Raw genomic sequence first — 22,416 nt, forward strand, 5'->3', positions numbered from 1 at the left:
CGGGGTAAAACATGTTTTGTGAAATCTTAACCCTCCCATATACCTCTATCCAATGGAGAATAAACAAACGTACAGCAATACGCACATAAAACTTAATTTAAAAGACGTGTTAGTCCTTTGTTGGAATAGGTAACAAAATGGCAATAATACAAGGGACTCCTAGCAGTTATTGACATGATATCTCCAGATCTCAATTCAACTGATTGAAAGATTCTGTCTCCATCATATGTAAATCAAGCACAATCCCTCCCGTTAGTTCTGTTAAATTTATTATTTAAGTGATATGAATATCGTTAATGGTTTTAACAACAAATTTTCAAAACGTTATGTCAATAAGGTAGTGTGTTTGATATATGAAAGATTAGATTTAGATATTTCAGTTGTACATGGAATTGGTTTACATATACATGATATATGATGTCGGACTTTTAAAAGCTGACTATTTGGTATGGGTTTTACTCATTGCTGTAGGCCCTATGGTGATCTATAGCTGTTTCAGTTGTCTCGTGTGGATAGAGGTCTCATTGGCAATCATACCACATCTTCCTTATTTTATATTTTGGCTCCCGCAAAAAGAGAAACTAATGCACAACTACACGAAAATGTTTTTTAACTCATTACTGAAAACTCGTTATAATTTAATAATGATAAATAACACCTTATTTTGAAATTATATTTTATTTGTCGATGATGGCAGGAAATTACGAATTCATTCAAATATACACCAGGTGTTGTTCACGAGGTATAAGTTTGTCCTATATAATATACATTCATTATTTTTTACTACATGATCATATATGTTATAGAGCGTCCGAGTTTTTAAATTTATTTAGATTGTATAAATTTTAAAAACAAAATAGCCGATAAAGCTAGTTTTGCGATTTTCTATATACTATATATAAAAAAGAAAATGTGGTATGATTGTCAATGAGACAACTCTCCACAAGAGACCAAAATGACACAGAAATTAACAACTATAGGTCACCGTACGACCTTCAACAATGAGCAAAGCCCATTCCGCATAGTCAGCTATTAAAGGTCCCGCAATGACAATGTAAGACAACTCAAACGAGAAAACTTTCGGCCTTATTTATGTACAAAAAATGCCCAAAAAAATAAATATGTAAGACATAAACAAACGAAAACAAACGACAACCACTGAATTACCGGCTCCTGACTTTGGACAGGCACATGCATACAGAATGTGGCGGTGTTAAACATGTTAGTGGGATCCCAACCTTTCCCCTAACCTGGGACAGTGGTATAACAGTACAACATAAGAACGAACTATAAAAATCAGTTGAAAAGGCTTAACTCATCAGATGGACAAAAATACAAGTCAACAAAAAAAGAACGATACACAAGTTTGAACTCTATTTATCATAAAATGTAATGAATAGATAAATCTGTTAATAATCCAATGAAAAACATTCATTTAAGAGCAAATGTATAGTATTAAAAGGATCTGACCAAATTGGAAAGTTAGAAAATACCGAGTTATTGAATACAGGGTTCAAATTTATTATGAGGAAAATGATGACAAAACTCGGCATTTAATTTATTTTCTTCGAAGATATACAATTACGTTTTCAATTATCTGCAAAGGCATTAACAATTTTAAGCAGAAAATGTTTAAGTTTCAAATTTTCAGTATTGATAATGATTTTTCAATTTTGAGTGAAAATACGATTTTTGAAATAATAAAAGTACAACAAAAATAAACAATTTCGTGTATATCTCTTAAATCAATGGGTTTGATAAAAAAAAAACCACTGTAAAGATTAGACCAATTTGGCAATTATTTACCTTGGTACAGTGTATACAATTTCAGTATATGGAAAATACATTGCCGAATATCGTTTCTTTTGTTGACTTATATATTATGCTTAAAGGGGTCGAAAACAAAAATTTTAATGTTAATGGAACATTGTTTTTATGTTTACATTGGCCTTTATTTGTTTCTGCCTAGAACCGTGTACAATTTGTAATTTAAGGTAAAAACGTGACTGTTTTGACATAAAAATTGACGATGGATTATAAAAAAAAGTAAATAAAAAAGATAACATTGAAATTCACAATATTATACAATTAGCATGATTATGAAAGGATTGAAAAACTTCACAACGTTTTGCTTGAATAAACATTGGTTTTGTTGACAATGCCACCTTGATCTGCTATTGAAACAGAAAAGTTCTTACTGTATAAATCACTTATCTTGCGAAACAAATGCCATTTATAAATAAACATTTTCTGAAGTTATTATGAATGAAAATGAAATCAAATAAAAACAATCATTTATATTAAAGTGACTTCTTTCACCTAATTTTATTTGCAAAAATATTTACTAAATCTTCTGTAGAGGAAGTAGACCCCTCTTAAAAGTAAATTGGTCACAGTAAACCTGTCTGCAGACGTGTGAAATGATTTGTAATTTGTCATTTATTATTTGCTTGCTTTTTAATTTTGTTGTTAACAGTTATTTTAGATTATTGTATAAGAAATCAATCAATAGAAGTTCATAACAAATTTAATTAATGACAAAGATTCGAACCTACAATCGAGTGACATTTCCAGTCTTGTGATACTTTTCTATCTTGCCTAACTAATCGTTGTTGCTATTTATAAAGCTAAGTTTTAGAAAGAGTTATCTCAAAAATACAAGTCAACTTAACCTTTTTCAAACAATAACAATAACAAAACAAAAAGTAAATCACAGACATACTGAACTCCGAGTAAAATTCAAAACGCAAAGTCCCTAATCAAATGGCAAAATCAAAAACTTAACACATCAAACGAAAAGACAAGAAATGTCATATGTCTACAAAGAACAACATCAGATCTGTATTTGAACAAGCATTGTCTTGTCGTTGCTGTTGAAGGACAATTATTTGAAAATCAAAACACTAATGCAAACGTCGATAGCTGTGACGTTAAAAAAACGTTGACGGAATCTATACCTATGCATCAGTAATACGCATTCATAAGTTTAGAACAATTACATGTTCTTGCTAGTATCGACGTACTAAGCACCTAGGTTTCTGATTCTTTTGGGGACCAAACATCTTCAGCAGAGGTAACACAACAATTTCAGTAGCAACGTAATTGGTTTTAATGGAATATGGTTATAATAGGCATTTCAACAATTAATGTTTCTTCAGAATGTTGCAATGCAAATATATTTGAATGAAAACTAAAACAAACCGTATTGCATTTGCATATCTATAATACTAAAATTACGAGGTCCAATTTGTCAGCTTTCATCACGTAAAAACGACGAATCACAGAATTCAACTTTATATATAACTAATATAGTACAAAGGTGTAGATTAAAAATTACACCACTCCAGGCCCTTTTGTTTTCCACGTAATTAGTATTGCCAATAATTAAGAAGTTCCGGGTCGAGTCCAATACCGATACCAATAGTATATTCACCTGTTACCTATTACCTTATCTGTACGTTCCGCATCTGACAGGCTCACCATCAAACGGTGTATTCAGGATTAATATGCTATATACACGGGTCATAATTAGTAGTATTTTAATCAGTAAAACTTTCTAAGATAACAATGAGAATACTAAAAATCTGGAGTAAAAATAAGGCGTATAGGTACAGTTTTCAATTTGTTAGTGGGCATGACGTAAAACAGCGAATCAAAGAATTCAACTTTATTTATAACTAATATAGGACAATGCTCATATTCCAGGACCTTTTGTTTTCCAAATAATTAATATTACCAATAATTGATAAGTTCCAGTTCGACGGGTTCAAACAGAAAGATTTGAAAGCAGAGAAAAACTGTGTATCTTATAATCGGCATAACTTTATCAGATGACAATACTAATACTAAAATAAGGCTTGCGCATAGTTATATACTTTAATTCAGTCACGGACCCGTAATATCACGGGTGTGTTCTAGTCTACATTAAAACGATACGCAAGTGTGGGTTAACACGAGCGCTCTTTTCATGAAAACTTAGCCGAACAGATTTATTACGTAGAACGAGTCAAAACGACAATACATACATTTTACAGCCTTCATTACAATTACAGAGTGAGTAGCACGATACGATGTCTGTGTCTTGCTTATCATGCCAGGCATACTATCAGCTTGAGCCAAAATAATTATGAAAATCTACTTTTGTAAACATGAAGATTTGTCTTAGGTTTTGTCTTCTTATCGTCGCGCCAAGAAGATTGCATCGGTGACAGCGGTGGAGCCGTTAAATATTTGTGCAAAGCTTTATATATCAGAAGGATGAATTTATGGATGCTTCATACCTTGTATGCAGATAGCTTATGTCTGGAAATTTCCATCTGTCATATGTCCATTGACCTTGAACTATTTTTTCATGATTCAGAATGCTTAAGAAATATACAATTTGTATTGTTATGTGAAGTTCTCACTTATAAAGAAAAGTAGGATACCAAATTTAGTATGTGTGTTCCGTACAACTCCTACATGTCTGTTAGAGTTCAAATGACCTCGACCTCATTTGATGATTCGATCCGTTTCACAGATACCATTAACACATAAGCAGTAGTGTATGAAATGTTTGTAAGAATTCAAACTTAGGATGTTATGTCTTTTTTGATGTTCCAAGTACTTATGGCAATATTTCAGCTTGGTGTGGCGTATGTGATAATTGTAAAGGTGTGCATGTCTGTCTGTCAGGTTTCATTTGACCTTGACCTCATTTTCATGGTTCATTGGTCAAAGTTAAGGGGTTTTTTTTGTTTTGAAGTGGGTTTTTTTCAAGTTTATTACGCAATAGAGCTACAATATTTGGTGAATGCAATGAATGGGAGGAGTTGTACATGTCGGTCTTATCGATATCATCTTTATAACAGATCTTTACCATAAATTATAATCTTGCTTATAAATGACATGCAATGGCAGAATTGAACCGAACAACTTTTGACTGTTCAATAAAAAAAGAAGCAGTTTAATTTTCTTTTGGGGTTTGTTATAAGAACAACATTTGTTGATGTTCGAAAAGAGTAAAAAGCAAAAAAATCTAACTTTGAAGAAAATAACAAAGGAAAGTCCCTTATAAAATTACAAACTCAAAAGCTCAAATACATCAAACGAATGGATAACAACTAGAACATTTTTTCCAGGGATATTTGCATATATAGTTTCCAGTTCTTATTGATTTGCTTGCTTTAAAAAAAAACAGTTGCTGTACACAGTATGAATAGAAAACATGGCGTTCTCATCAGAAAAAAAAACGAAAAACTTTATAAGAAAAACATTCATAAAAAGAGTGTTCAGATCTTCATGTTCCTTATTTGGTGAATTAGTGACAAATGAGTATGTTCCACAGTTTTAAGCTTTTTAAACTATATATAGATTAACATATTATAACGAAACCTGTGTTATGTTGCAACTTCATGTGTGATTTCAGTTGTCGATTGATTAATTGATTATGTTGTATGGATTTATCGCTTTGACTGATGGCCGGATTCTCCTGTGTTTATGATATGCGACCTAATTTGTATGAGAGTCAGTAATATATTCCGACCAAATATAATAATATTTCACATATTATTGCATTTATTATTCAGTCAACGATTTAACAGGACATTGTACTCGTTTGTGTTTGTTAACACGTTGCATAATGTAATGAGAAACAATCACTACATTTTTATTCAAGTAGTTTTAACTATTATCATATGTTGGATCAATGTAGGCATTATCATAACAAACTTATAACTTAGATTCAAAACGCGAATTCTTTTAATCATGAATAAAAGGTTCCGCAACTCTTTTAACGAGACAATTATAGATTACTTCATTCACGTTCTTTACAAAGAAAACACTTCATTTGATATATGGTACCCGCACCAATATTGATTTTTCATAGTTTTCTCAATTTTTAGTTCTCAATTGTTTTTGTTTTTTGTAAACTGTTGTATGTGTTGTTTTTTTTATTCTTTGTTTTTGTCATTGCGTTGCCGGTTTATTTGAGGTTTTTGGATGACCCGTTGGTATCATTCAGCTCTCTTTTGCTGAGCATTCCTTTTCTACAATTTTTTAAGGATATATGATAAGTTTATCTCTTTCAGGAGTAAACAATGAAACAAAAAGTCTATTAGTGAGAGAAGGATTAAGCACTCTCGAGGAGACGACTCTTCACAAAACGTTAAGTGCAGAGGCAGACATAACTGAAACAAAAGGTAATTTGAAATAGCAAGGTTTGTTTTTATGTTTTTCTCTCCATTCGTTTTACTCTTTATATCTTTGGTAACTAGAGATCTAACAACAAATCACCAATCTGTTTATTTTTCCAATCACCAAGCATGTATAGTTAGTTTCAGATTGCAGTGTTTTGATTATTTTGATTCAGTTGGTTATAAAACATCTTGTCTAGACCTATTTTCAGTTTACAAATATCAGAAATTATCTAAAGTCGACGTCAAATGACAGTCAGATTTTTATTTTTTTTTAACTTTTGTAATTGTTCTGAAAATTCATATGTCAAGTCAGGATCTTGACATATATTGTCTTTACGTTCTGTCGTTTGTTTATACAGTCGAGCATTTTTTTCATTTTTTCCCCCATTTTTTTTATTGATTTCCCCTTTTCTGATTTTCCCCTATAGGTCGGTATCTTTGTCATTCATTTTTGCTTCATTCTAAGCAGCTAAATATTTCCCCCATTGTCTGCGATTTGTACATCGGTAGGCTATGTGTGACTAATAAACTGTATTTGAATAATTGTCTACTGTGACCTTTTATTTAAATATTTTACTTATAAACATGAACATAAATAAAGGCAACATTAGTATATTGGTGTTCAACGGTCAGCAATCGAATTTGAGAAACAATTCGGGTTACAAACCTCAACCGAGGAATCATATCAACTATGAGCGGTAACCAAAGGATCAACCGGAAAACTGAAGTGCAACAAAAAAACGCCAACATACATAAAAACAAGCTATTTGATAACATTTGCCATATTCCTGACTTGGGACATGACATTTTAAGAGAAAAAGGTTGGTTGAACCTGGTCTAAAGGCATGCAATCATCCGAAACCAATACAATAAATCGACGCATCTTAGTCACTCCTTTGAAAATCTGTGCGATGCTGTCTGTTTTTGATTTCAAAGTTTAAATTTTAATTGCTTACACTTTTTGCAGATTCGGCTTTCTTACACTATCGATAGGTTCATTAATTAAACATATATTTTAAATAATAGTACCTTTCAGTTAATTCTTTAATTTTTTGTCACTTTTGTTAGAGCTGGACTTATTGTTTAAAAAACAGTGTTTTGTTGACATTTTGTTGTCTTGTGGGTGTTTGTGTTGTTCGTGTACATCTTATTGTCGTGTGTTCCATATCTTCTTTCATTCATATTTTTCGAATATATGGAGAAGTGTCAGATGACAAATTTGTCAGACAGTCCCTACTGAATTAAAGGTCAATTGTTCAATGTCAATGTCTGAAAGGAAGTCTATGTTCTTGACAGGTTCATTAATAAAACATATATTTTAAATAATAGTACCTTTCAGTTAATTCTCGACTTTTTTGTCACTTTTGTTAGATTAAATAGAAACTGAATCTTTATGTTATTAAATTAATGATATAAACTAAATCTATCTTTTCACTGATTAAACAGTTGATGGATATAGCAGTGATGAGAAAACGACAGCTTTTCAATTGTATACTCCAAATGAAGACATAAATGCCAAACATGATACTAAAGTCTTTACAGGTAAAATAATTATTTAACATGAACAAAATATACCCATAAACTTGAATTTCTACTTACATTTTACCACCAGTTTTCGTTATTCGTTCATTTGTGAAGTACTTGTCTATCTCAAATTCATGTATTTGGTTTTGATGTTATATTTGTTATTCTCGTAGGATTTTGTCTGATGCTTGGTCCGTTTCTGTGTGTGTTAGTTACATTGTAGTGTTGTGTCGTTGTTCTCCTCTTATATTTATGCGTTTCCGTCAGTTTTAGTTTGTTACCCCGATTTTGTTTTTTGTCCATGGATTTATGAGTTTGAACAGCGGTATACTACTGTTGCCTTTATTTATAATATATTTTGCCACCAGAAATATCGACTTCCTTTTCACAGATCTGAACATTCATCATCCACCAAGCAGTCCATATTCAGTCTGTATGTTAATTCGGAAATAGGACACACCATTTGTTACAGTAAACAAATTCGTGTAGGTGATTGAAAACCCAAATCCATGACTAAAAGGATCTGCAGATGAAAAGATAAAAACAAAATAAAATTTTTAATTTGACCGTTCTGTTTTGTTACTGTGTCTTAATTTTTAAATAAATTTTCTTCTTCTCATTTCGTTATGCAAGAACCGTCGATCATGTTCTTTTTAAATAATTTCGCTCTTAAAGCAAGTTTTTTTTTAAATTATTTTACTAACAAAATATTTAAAAATTCGTTATACTGGTCAAGTAATATCTTAAGACCGTTTCATAATTCTGCTTTCAAGTGTTTAGTAGATTTTTTTTTCAAATACGAGGATTTTTTTATGTGCAAGAGTTTGATTGGAAGATTTCATGTCATCCATTAAAGAATGATTTACAAATGATTATCTTATAAGCCAGTAAAAATATACCAAAAAAATCGAGTTGATTTACGGCAAATTTGAAAAAAAGACTATCAACAAGTATGTGGCCATCCTACTCTCTATTTGCATTCAAAATGTCAAGATTAGACAATCATTAGATTATCTATGTTTTGAAACCATTTGAACAACGGTAGAATTTGTGACATTCACATGCATATATGTGGATAATAAACTGTGTTTGTAAAATTGTCTAGTATGCCCTTTTTAGCTCACCTGGCCCATAGGGCCAAGTGAGCTTTTCTCATCACTTGTTGTCCGTCGTCCGTCGTCCGTCGTCCGTCGTCCGTCGTCCGTCGTCCGTCGTCCGTCGTCCGTCGTCGTCGTCCGTCGTTAGCTTTTACAAAAATCTTCTCCTCTGAAACTACTGGGCCAATTTTTACCAAACTTGGCCACAATCATCATTTGGGTATCTAGTTTAAAAATTATGTCCGGTGACCCGGCCAACCAACCAAGATGGCCGCCATGGCTAAAAATAGAACATAGGGGTAAAATGCAGTTTTTGGCTTATAACTCAAAAACCAAAGCATTTAGAGCAAATCTGACATGGGGGTAAAATTGTTAATCAGGTCAAGATCTATCTGCCCTAAAATTTTGAGATGAATCGGACAACCCGTAGATAGGTTGCTGCCCCTGAATTGGTCATTTTAAGGAAATTTTGCCGTTTTTGGTTATTATCTTGAATATTATCATAGATAGAGATAAACTGTAACAGCAAAAATGTTCAGTAAAGTAAGATCTACAAATAAGTCAACAGGACCAAAATGGTCTGTTGACCCCTTTAGGAGTTATTGTCCTTTATAGTCAATTTTTAACCATTTTTCGTAAATCTTAGTTATCTTTTACAAAAATCTTCTCCTCTGAAACCACTGGACCAAATTAAACCAAACTTGGCCACAATCATCATTGGGGTATCTAGTTTAATTGTGTCCGGTGACCCGCCCAACCAACCAAGATGGCCGCCATGGCTAAAAATAGAACAATGGGGTAAAATGCAGTTTTTGGCTTATCACTCAAAAACCGAAGCATTTAGAGCAAATCTGACATGGGGGTAAAATTGTTTATCAGGTCAAGATCTATCTGCCCTAAAATTTTGAGATGAATCGGACAACCCGTAGATAGGTTGCTGCCCCTGAATTGGTCATTTTAAGGAAATTTTGCCGTTTTTGGTTATTATCTTGAATATTATCATAGATAGAGATAAACTGTAAACAGCAAAAATGTTCAGTAAAGTAAGATCTACAAATAAGTCAACAGGACCAAAATGGTCTGTTGACCCCTTTAGGAGTTATTGCCCTTTATAGTCAATTTTTAACCATTTTTCGTAAATCTTAGTTATCTTTTACAAAAATCTTCTCCTCTGAAACCACTGGACCAAATTAAACCAAACTTGGCCACAATCATCATTGGGGTATCTAGTTTAATTGTGTCCGGTGACCCGCCCAACCAACCAAGATGGCCGCCATGGCTAAAAACAGAACAATGGGGTAAAATGCAGTTTTTGGCTTATCACTCAAAAACCGAAGCATTTAGAGCAAATCTGACATGGGATAAAATTGTTTATCAGGTCAAGATCTATCTGCCCTGAAATTTTGAGATGAATCGGACAATCCGTTGATAGGTTGCTGCCCCTGAATTGGTAATTTTAAGGAAATTTTGCTGTTTTTGGTTATTATCTTGAATATTATCATAAATAGAGATAAACTGTAACAGCAAAAATGTTCAGCAAAGTAAGATCTACAAATAAGTCAACATGACCAAAATGGTCTGTTGACCCCTTTAGGAGTTATTGCCCTTTATAGTCAATTTTTAACCATTTTTCGTAAATCTTAGTTATCTTTTACAAAAATCTTCTCCTCTGAAACCACTGGACCAAATTAAACCAAACTTGGCCACAATCATCATTGGGGTATCTAGTTTAAAAATTGTGTCCGGTGACCTGGCCAACTAACCAAGATGGCTGCCATGGCTAAAAATAGAACATAGGGGTAAAATGCAGTTTTTGGCTTATCACTCAAAAACCAAAGCATTTAGAGCAAATCTGACATGGGGGTAAAATTGTTTATCAGGTCAAGATCTATCTGCCCTGAAATTTTGAGATGAATCAGACAACCCGTTGATAGGTTGCTGCCCCTGAATTGGTCATTTTAAGGAAATTTTGTTGTTTTTGGTTATTATCTTGAATATTATTATAGATAGAGATAAATTGTAAACAGCAAAAATGTTCAGCAAAGTAAGATCTACAAATAAGTCAACATGACCAAAATGGTATGTTGACCCCTTTAGGAGTTATTGCCCTTTATAGTCAATTTTTAACCATTTTTCGTAAATCTTAGTTATCTTTTACAAAAATCTTCTCCTCTGAAACCACTGGACCAAATTAAACCAAACTTGGCCACAATCATCATTGGGGTATCTAGTTTAATTGTGTCCGGTGACCCGCCCAACCAACCAAGATGGCCGCCATGGCTAAAAACAGAACAATGGGGTAAAATGCAGTTTTTGGCTTATCACTCAAAAGCCGAAGCATTTAGAGCAAATCTGACATGGGATAAAATTGTTTATCAGGTCAAGATCTATCTGCCCTGAAATTTTGAGATGAATCGGACAATCCGTTGATAGGTTGCTGCCCCTGAATTGGTAATTTTAAGGAAATTTTGCTGTTTTTGGTTATTATCTTGAATATTATCATAAATAGAGATAAACTGTAACAGCAAAAATGTTCAGCAAAGTAAGATCTACAAATAAGTCAACATGACCAAAATGGTCTGTTGACCCCTTTAGGAGTTATTGCCCTTTATAGTCAATTTTTAACCATTTTTCGTAAATCTTAGTTATCTTTTACAAAAATCTTCTCCTCTGAAACCACTGGACCAAATTAAACCAAACTTGGCCACAATCATCATTGGGGTATCTAGTTTAAAAATTGTGTCCGGTGACCTGGCCAACTAACCAAGATGGCTGCCATGGCTAAAAATAGAACATAGGGGTAAAATGCAGTTTTTGGCTTATCACTCAAAAACCAAAGCATTTAGAGCAAATCTGACATGGGGGTAAAATTGTTTATCAGGTCAAGATCTATCTGCCCTGAAATTTTGAGATGAATCAGACAACCCGTTGATAGGTTGCTGCCCCTGAATTGGTCATTTTAAGGAAATTTTGTTGTTTTTGGTTATTATCTTGAATATTATTATAGATAGAGATAAATTGTAAACAGCAAAAATGTTCAGCAAAGTAAGATCTACAAATAAGTCAACATGACCAAAATGGTATGTTGACCCCTTTAGGAGTTATTGCCCTTTATAGTCAATTTTTAACCATTTTTCGTAAATCTTAGTTATCTTTTACAAAAATTTTCTCCTCTGAAACTAATGGGCCAAATTAAACCAAGCTTGGCCACAATCATCATTCGGGTATTTCTAGTTTAAAAATTGTGTCCGATGACCCGCCCAACCAACCAAGATGGCCGCCATGGCTAAAAATAGAACATAGGGGTAAAAAGCAGTTTTTGGCTTATCACTCAAAAACCAAAGCATTTAGATCAAATCTGACATGTGGTAAAATTGTTTATCAGCTGGCTATACAACCCTTGCACAATCAACTGAATTTTGCAGAAATCATTAATAGGATAGATTGCCCTTATATGATAATTTTTTATTACTTTTTTGTTTTTTTTGGCAAAGGGGGAGCAGGGGGTTGCGCAACAACAAAACAACTTCACAACTTTCTCTTTACTTTGCATTTCTCGTTAGATAAATTTTACAAAATTCCCCCTTGAAACAACTGTCAAATTTAAACAAACTTGGTTTAAATCACCACTAGGATATCCAGGGACCACTGTGTATGATGACCCTGCCTGCACACATGGCTGAAATAAAACAGGTTTCAAATGCACTTTTTAGTATTATATCTCTGAAACTAAACGACAGTACAACAGTTGCATTTATCATGCATCAATTGTAAATAGAAATATCAGGTGATCGACACAGGGTCCTTGGACCCTCTAGTTTTCTTAAAAACTTTACTAAACAAATTTTTACCTGTCGACTTTCTTCATTTTTGTTTTTTTTAAGTTTAAAATGTATTACATCTTTTCAGGTTCGTATTGTTCAAATCTGTCGATATAGAGCAGGACTTCCTGTTTATAACCCAGTACTTTATTGAAGTTACAACTTCACCTTCTATAAATTGTCTTTTGGTTGTTTGTGTTTGAGAATACTGTCTCATTATCATGTGTTCCACAAGTTCAATCACTCAATGTCGATGTCAAAATAGCGATCTATGTTCTCTCTTGGTTCGTTAACTTAAATATATGCTTGAAAGAATAATATTATTGAGTTTTTCTCGATTTTTTTTTAAACTTTTGGTTTATTACATAGAAACTGAATCTTTACTTTGTGTCATTAATTAATGCCATATGAAAGAACGTAAAACCCAAATATGGTGCTGAAGACTATGCAGGTATGTCTATTCTCTCATTTTTCAACCATCGGTTTTTATCTTTTCTTACATTCGTTAATCATAGTTATCTTTAATTTGTAACGTTGTTACCGACTTCAGTTTTACATGCATCATCGACCAAGCACTCCATACTCAGTCTTCATGTAAAATCACACATGGGACACAGACATTGTTCTAACAACAAATTCGTGTAAGTGGTTGGAAAACTTATGAAGTGATTTTATTTGCTCTCCCTTCCTTGTAACTCTGTTGAAGATTTGTTTTGTTGTCAATTATATGGGAATAGTTATCAAAGGTACCAGGATTATATTTAAATACACCAGACGCGCGTTTCGTCTACATAAAACTCCTCAGTGACGCTCATATCAAAATATTTATAAAGCCAAACAAGTACAAAGTTGAAGAGCATTGAGGATCCAAAATTCCAAAAAGTTGTGCCGAATATGGCTAAGGCAATCTATGCATGGGATAAGAAAATCCTTATTTTTTTTCGAAAAATTCAAAGTTTTGAAAACAGGAAATTTATAAAAATGACCACATTATTGATATACATGTCAACACTTAATCGCTTAAGTGTTGGCTACTGGACTGGTGATACCCTCGGGGACGAAACGTCCACCAGCAGTGGCATCGACCCAGTGGTGTAAATAGTTATCAAAGGTAACAGGATTATAATTTAGTACGCCAGACGCGCGTTTCGTCTACATAAGACTCATCAATGACGCTCAGATCAAAATATTTATAAAGCCAAACAAGTACAAAGTTCAAGAGCATTGAGGACCTAAAATTCCAAAACGTTGTGCCAAATACGGCTAAGGTAACCTATTCCCTTGATAAGAAATTCCTTAGTTTTTCGACATATTTAATGTTTTGTAACAGGAAATTTATAAAAAAAAAAACATTTACGAGCATTTGATATCAAGCAAGATATGTAGACACTATACGATTAACTAGCAGTGTGCAGTTGATGTGAAACGACAAGTTAAGAGTACAATCAGCTTTGTCAGAGATTTTTGTTAAAAGTTATCGATCTCTGTTAATATCAAGATAAAGATCGAAATATAAAACAGTTTCATATAAGGGACATCGTCAGAATGAGTTAAATGACATATCTGAATTTCTAATTTTCCTTTTTTGGATAATTTGTTGCGGATTCAGATTTTTGAAAGTTTTGGTTCAAATTGTTTGCAGCTTTTCTAGATTTCTTTGGATTTCTTACCACGTCGATATATATTTTTACACATAGATTAAAAACTGTTATTTTGTGAAAGCTGCAAGTTGACTTCCTGTTGTCATTTTGGTGGTTTAAAATGTGGTAACTGTGTTTATTATGATATCCGACAACTTTTCATACTGTACTATCAAATCGTAAAGTGCAGATATTTGATTATTTGAACAAATTTCATACGTCATTTTTTTTCTTGAATCTTTCATATCAATTTGTATGATTTGTCATTATGTTTCGACTTGGAGAGTATAAATTAATCAAAATATCGCACATGTTTTCCATGCATAAGAATATACAATAAGATGTACATAAAAAAAAAGTCGTCATTTGGGTTAAGAACCCGGCGGCATGATTGAGAATAGCTCCATTCGTTAGTAAACTTGTATTTATTCTTTTAGGCTATAATAAGAATGAATTTATCACATTTAGAATTAAACAATGAAACACAAGACCAGCCTACAGAAGGTGAAGTCAGCACTGTCAAGGAAACGACAGTTCATCAAAAGAATACTACAAATGAAAACATAAAAGAAGATTCTGTAACTGAAAACTATACAGGTGAACATATGGACACTAAGAATAATTTTATATTGGTCTGTTAATTTCCCTTTACTTATTTATTTTTGTGCGTTCACTTTTCCTCTCACCTGTTTTAAGCAGTAACAGTTAATAGTCTATTTGTCCATGATGACCGGTTTACTTCTATTATCGTTTTTGATTCCATCTTTTATGATTTGCTTCTTTCTTTCAAATATCGGTTCGTTCCTACACATCAACCCCCCTCCCCCCCCCCCCAAAAAAAAAACCCGAAACCAACAAACTGATAAGGTACTATGTATTATTTGTAAAAATACACGTATTTGATAAACAAACTAATGTAGACCAAACAAACCTAACGCTCAACTTGAAAACTAAAATATTTTTGACTTGTTGGAGGCATTTCCTGAAAGTTGTGTTAGCTTCAACATTGTTTAAAACCTAACTAAATATTCAATCGTAATGAAAGGTATACATATCACAATGTTTTTCATTCCCCCTTAGTATATATCCCCTAAGTTAAATGACAGGTTATCTATGGAGTTTTGGGGTTGTTTTTTTTTTTTTATCTAAAAGGGGAATTGGCTACGATATATATACATAAAAAATGTTCGATCATTAATGAAAGTGAAAAAGTTGTATATATAATGGAAACATAATTCGCTTTTATTCAATTTTTGTCAAAATTGTCTGAAAAACACCGCTTGTTATTTATTCACTAATATGACCCCATTTAATCCGTATCCATGTTAGCTTCAATTTAACCGATAAGCTGGAGATGGGTTTCGCAGTTATTAATCGTGTTCAGCTATTAAAAGGAAAAGAATTTTAACATGGAAAGTAAATCAAAAGTGAACCGTTTATGTGCTTGCTTTAATCGATAAGAAATCGTTCTCATACAGATAAAAAACAATGATGATTTTTATCCTATAACATAATTCAAACAGACCTAGAAAAGTCCAATTGTACGGGGTCGCTATGTGTTTATATTTATGTTTATATTGATATCGGGCAATGTGACCGTCAGCAGTCTTCAGATGTCACCTCGATGGTAAATTAGATAGATTATAGACTAAACTATACTCGAAATGCCGCCATGTATAATCGAGTCAATGCATTGTTAATTTCTTATTTCAGACTTATTGTAATTCGGACATAAGTTTCAGTACTAGAATGTTATACATCAAATATAAGAACTGAAGTGAAATCGGTGAATATAGATTTGAAAGCTAATACCCCTTTAGTTCGACCAAGTAATCCATAATTAAAAACGACTTCATTTTTCATTCCTTTGACACATTCCCCATTTCCATTCTCAATTTTATTCAACTCAAAGGGACGCACAACAAAAGTGTCCACTACATATAATTATGCTTTGAAAAATTACAAGTAGATTCAAAATAAGATTCCCTGTAAACAGTTAATTTGTACTTACTTGTAGCATTGTTTTTTTTTACTTTATAGTTAGCAGTATATACAGAAAGGAGCTGGGTAAACAGATAACAACTACCTTGAGCACTGATTCTAACGAAGAATTATCGTCAAATGTCAGTCAGACCGTCAACACCAAAGACAATGACACTCTTTCGACTTGTAAGTTGATTCTCTCGTCTTCACAATTAATGGACATGCAACTTAGGTGTGATGTTAGCCGCACTCCCCTTTGTTGCGTCAAAAATATTAAGTTTATGATTATAAAATGTATCAGTTAGTGTAGGGGAGTTACCAATTTTGTATGCCATGATATTATGTCTTCAAGCTGTGAGTTCACAAAACCTAACGAACATGAACATTGTTACTGTTTCTTGTTAAGAGAATGAACTCTTATCTACAATTAATACCAATTCAACATGTAATACATACAATCTCAAGATGTCATTTCAGCAGAAAATTAATATTTATGTAGCTTGTTTTGACCTTTGAAACACTTAATTTAGCATAAGGTTAGTTTTTTAATTATCAATTCTAAAATTTGTTTCCTTATTGGTTGTTTGTAATGTTTTGTTTAGTTTTTAATGCGGTTATTATTTCAAACAACATTAACAGTTTGCATAAAAAGTCAATTCGAGTAAGGAAAACCAGTTGTCTCTATGCCAACAGATAAAAGGGAAAAACAGTCGAAAATTAAGCTGAGTCATGCTTTGTTGGTTGTTTTGTTTTCAAATCACAAAAACACTGAACTCCGTAGAAATTTCAAAACGGATAGTCCCTTATAAAATGGCAAAATCAAAAGCTCAAACACATCTTACGAATGGATAAAAACTGTCATATTCTTGACATGGTTGAGGCATTGTCTTATAAAGAAAATGGTGGATTGAACCTCGTTTTATAGCTAGCTAAACCTCTCATTTGTATTACGTCGTCGCATCAAATTACTTGACAACGATGCGTTAACAAAACAAACTGACATTATAGGTAAAAATATCAGAATTTCAGCAGTCAACATAGAATATAATCTAAAGGTGTGGTTGTTGAGGTAAAAAAAACTATGTTTAACTTGTAGTATTATTGAGGATTCCTGGTATCCATTTTTAATATTATACTCAAATATATATAAATAATTGTAAACAGTTGTTATGTTAGATAACAATTAATCTCTAATATCCAATTAACTATAATAATAATAATAATAATTACTAGAACACACCCGTGATATCACGGGTCCGTGACTGAATTAAAGTATATAACTATGCGCAAGCCTTATTCTAGTATTAGTATTGTCATCTGATAATAAAGTCATGCCAATTATAAGATACACAGTTTTTCTCTGCTTTCAAATCTTTCTGTTTGAACCCGTCGAACTGGAACTAATCAATTATTGGTAATATTAATTATTTGGAAAACAAAAGTCCTGGAATGGAGTATTTTTTAATCAACAGCATTGTCCTCTATTAGTTATAAATAAAGTTGAATTCTTTGATTCGCTGTTTTACATCATGCCCACTAACATATTGAAAACTGTACCTATACGGCTTATTTTTAGTCCAGATTTTTAGTATTCGTAGTGTTATCTTAGAAAGTCTTACTGATTAAAATATTACAATAGGTAACAATTTGACAATTGATTATGACCCGTGTATATAGCATATTAATCCTGAATACACCGTTTGGTGGTGCGCCTGTCAGATGTGAAACGTACAGATAAGGTAATAGGTAACAGGTGAATATACTATTGGTATCGGTATCGGACTCGACCCGTAACTTCTTAATTATTGGCAATATTAATTACGTGGAAAACAAAAGGGCCTGGAGTGGTGTAATTTTTAATCTACACCATTATGACCCGTGTATATAGCATATTAATCCTGAATACACCGTTTGGTGGTGCGCCTGTCAGATGCGGAACGTGCAGATAAGGTAATAGGTAACAGGTGAATATACTATTGGTATCGGTATCGGACACGACCCGGAACTTCTTAATTATTGGCAATATTAATTACGTGGAAAACAAAAGGGCCTGGAGTTGTGTAATTTTTAATCTACACCATTATGACCCGTGCATTTAGCATATTAATCCTGAATACACCGTTTGGTGGTGCGCCTGTCAGATGTGGAACGTGCAGATAAGGTAATAGGTAACAGGTGAATATACTATTGGTATCGGTATCGGACTCGACCCGGAACTTCTTTTAATTATTGGCAATATTAATTACGTGGAAAACAAAAGGGCCTGGAGTGGTGTAATTTTTAATCTACACCTTTGTACTATATTAGTTATATATAAAGTTGAATTCTGTGATTCGTCGTTTTTACGTGATGACGGCTAACAAATTGGACCTCGTAATTTTAGTATTATAGATACATGTTCTTATGATGAGTCCAGCTTTCGGTATGTCAAAATGAAGCAATGTTCAGCATTCATATTTTTGTAGTAACACAGACTAATGAAATAAAGGCAGATTTGTATGTTACACGGCCAAAGGAAGTTACAACTATCAAGTCCTACACAGATAATACCACAGACAGGAATATAGGTAATTACCGAGTATTCATTTGTATATATTGCGTATTAGTTTGTGTGGGTTTCTTGGATATTAGGTTATGATCAGAGGAAAAAACACATGTAAAAACATAGGGGTTGTAAGGCAAAATACTTCACTAAATGCCAAAAGGAACAGCGCTAGCAAGACGACATATTTGGTTGGGAAAGTTATAAAAACCGTAGATCCATTTTCACAATATGCTTAAGGATGTTATATTATACTTGTTGAGTGTATAAATTAATTCAGGTGTCTTATATATGTAAAGAAACAGCATTTCAACAATGTTTAAGGACATAAAAATATCTGCATGTATTGCAATGTTACTCATACGTGTTTCTCGATTTTATATGGATTTAGATCGTCGGTTTTGCTGTTTGAATGGTTTTACACTGCCAGTAATGTTCGGCCAATAATAATACCTTCCTGTTCAGTGTGAGCCAAGGCTCCGTGTTGAATGCCGTACTTTGGCCTATAATGATTAAACTTTACAAATAATGACTTTGATTGAGAGTTGTCTCATCGGCACTCATACCATATCTTCTTATATCTATATATTGACATTTATCAGGCCACAAAGGTAGATCTCAATCGACTTACTATTGCAAACCTAGACCGCACGCTTAGTAGTGCTTGATCTAGGAAGGACTCATTTGGGAAAGATTCGGGTTGTACAACTAACAGTCTTTGTTGTAATTCCTTTAACTTCGTCAAATCTAAAAATCTAGAATTATACCAGTTTAAATCGCACTGTTCAGGTGGATGTATAAATACTCAGCCACGTTGTACCTGCTAAATTATTGAATTGTACTAGTTCATGTCGCACATGACTATCTGTTTTTTATGCATATCTATATAGTCTCTGTTGTAAATTTTTAATCTACGTCATTGAAAATTTAACATTATACAAGCGTTGTTCGGTTTCTATTGAATAATTTTAAAAGATCAGTTCAGTTGTTTATCATCATCATAACGTGTGCTAGTAGTATTTTATGTTTCATTGTACATTATTACTTTTACTGTTTTCTATTTTGATAGTTGCATTCGACGTGGCTCGATCCATATACATCTCGTCATTGTGTTATAGTGCTATGGTGAATTTTGTATTCTTGTTTTTGTATTGCGAATGTGCTTTGTCGGAATGCCCTTTTGTTTTGTTTTGTTTTGTTTTTATAATTATAAAGATTATAACACAATTCTTACTGCTGTAACACTTTTTTTTATGTTTTTACCTATTATGTGTGTTTGTTTTGTTTACACATCGTGATCTATATTATGGAATTGTATACAAGTGAGAGGTTTAGTAAGCAATACAACCAGATTGAATCCACCCTTTTCGACAAACGGTTTAGCCTGTACTAAGTCAGGAATATGACAGGTGTTATCATTCGTTTGATGTGTTTGAGCTTTTGATTTCGCTATTTTATTAGGGATTTTCCGTTCTGAATTTTCGTCGGAGATCGATATTTTTTTATTTTTTTTTACAACAAATAAATATTCTTTATTCTTTAAATTGCTTGTTACAACTTTACTTCATTGTCCAAGCTTCAATAAAGTATCCCTGTGAAATATTTTCTGAGTATCCAGGAAAATACACAGAATATGATAAAATATAAACATTATTTTTTTTCCATCAATTAAATCAATCTTTTTAACTTTATGAAAAATACGTTTTGAGATACTGTTTTGTTCTCATTCATAAACCTTCGTAGCTCCTTTATAAACATAGCATACACATCTAAAAATTTCAGTTTTTGCTCGGATACATAGTACGGATTGTGAATACAAAAACCTAGTATTGTCAAGAAATAATTAAAATCGCTATACCCTTGATCTGATATTTTGTATCCAAATACTCTCTGTTTTGCTAATATCTTGTTTTGAAAATTAATTTTTGCTAAAAGATAATGTACTTTCTCCAAAAAGATCGATATTTTTGATATTTTCAATTTTTGTCAGTTGAATTAGAATAGTTTGATACGATTCATTTTATGTCATGGTAATCAACCTTATAAAGTATATCTCTATTTTTTTATGGTCATATCAAATATTTTTTTTTTATATTGTGGTGTTGTTTTGTATACTTTTCATGTGTATGCATATATATAAAATATCATCATTCTTCTAATGTATATTTGATTGGAAAATAAAAATATACATATCAGGGTCGTGAAACAATTAAATTGAGAACTATCTACTAAAGAATTAAAAGAGTACTTTACTGTGAGGGATATCTCAAACAAGGTGAAAGTCATATTTTTGATAAGTACTTTCCATCATGCTTGTTGTCAAATGCACATGCTGTTTATAGATTATTACATGGCATTTTCCATATGGCCCTGGTATCAGCCCTAGACTCCCATATCAAGCCAGAGGGCTTTAGCCCGAGGGCTTGATATGGGTCGTGGGCTGATACCATGGACCATATGGAAAATGACATGTCATAATCTATTTATCAGATATTTTCAAGCAGGAGAAAACAAATAGCTTACACCTAATTATGTTTGATATTTCATCAAAAATCAAAAAGATATTTAACAAAAAAAAAAAGATAAATGTATCACTGTGAGTTAAAAAAAAGTTCGTATCACAGTAGGTTAACAACGTTTTGTGAAAAGTTTCAGAAATAATTAACAATAAATATACTAATTCTAAGAATTGCAAATATTAAACGACTTTAAAGTGTTACATTACAAATGTTAAAAAATGCTTAGGAAGAATCCTATATCGCTACTCATTCCAATGTGGCGTCATATATTTTCTAAATTCCTCATGACGTCAAAATTTTACGGGAACTTTTGTGATTTTCACTGTTGATTTCTACTTTTTTCTTCTACAGCACATTTGTAACTTTTTAAATTTCTTTTCATTGTGTTCAACTTGTTTACAAATAGCCTTTGATTGACAGGTTACCGGAAGTTAAACTCGGGGGCTTGATATGGATTTCGAGGGCTGATATCGATATCGGCCCTGAGGGCTGATAACCAACCTTGACTTCCGGCTATTATTGGCCATGCAAAAACGTACATATCAGTACAAAATATGTGATAAATACAATTAATGTGCTATTAATATATGCGGTTTCTTGTATTTCAGATGATTCGTCTGGACTGACTAATATACATGTATCGACAATTATCGGAGGAAGTATCGGCCTAGTCGTGCTTTGTATCGTCATATTCGTTGTCTTTCAATTAAAGAAAAAAAGGGCATTAGCAGAGACAGCCATTTATAGTTATGTGAATGCTGTATATCAACCGCCTGAAAGCCAAAACAACGAAAATGAACTTATATTTACAGAATAGTTGGTTTGCCTTGAGTATATCAATATGGCGACAAAGTTAATACAAGGTTCAGATCATCTGCATTATATGTTTCTATTTTACTTTGAAAAAGGATTTTTTTGCCCCACTAGAAGTGTATTATGTTTTCTGGTCTGTGCGTCCGTCTCTTCGTTCGTCCGTCCGTCCGTCTGTCCCGCTTCAGGTTAAAGTTTTTGGTCAAGGTAGTGTTTCATGAAGCTGAAGTCCAATCAACTTGAAACTTAGTACACATGATCCTTATGATATGATCTTTCTTGTTTTAAAGTCAAATAAGACTTT

General features: G+C 32.7%; 1 protein-coding gene across 1 annotated transcript in view; it reads left to right on the plus strand.

Moving 5' to 3' along the window:
• Positions 1 to 22,192, plus strand: part of LOC143042159 (uncharacterized) — a 43,828-nt gene extending 21,636 nt beyond the window's left edge. Inside the window, exons 13-18 of the mRNA XM_076214423.1 lie at positions 6,069 to 6,179; positions 7,623 to 7,718; positions 14,727 to 14,855; positions 16,299 to 16,427; positions 18,707 to 18,808; positions 21,911 to 22,192. Of these exons, the coding sequence (XP_076070538.1) occupies positions 6,069 to 6,179; positions 7,623 to 7,718; positions 14,727 to 14,855; positions 16,299 to 16,427; positions 18,707 to 18,808; positions 21,911 to 22,119 (776 nt within the window). The 3' untranslated portion in view covers positions 22,120 to 22,192. The remainder of the gene's footprint in view (positions 1 to 6,068; positions 6,180 to 7,622; positions 7,719 to 14,726; positions 14,856 to 16,298; positions 16,428 to 18,706; positions 18,809 to 21,910) is intronic.
• The last annotated feature ends 224 nt before the right edge of the window (positions 22,193 to 22,416 follow it).

This window comes from Mytilus galloprovincialis, chromosome 8 (genome assembly GCF_965363235.1).
Source record: "Mytilus galloprovincialis chromosome 8, xbMytGall1.hap1.1, whole genome shotgun sequence".
NCBI classification, from domain to species: domain Eukaryota; kingdom Metazoa; phylum Mollusca; class Bivalvia; order Mytilida; family Mytilidae; genus Mytilus; species Mytilus galloprovincialis.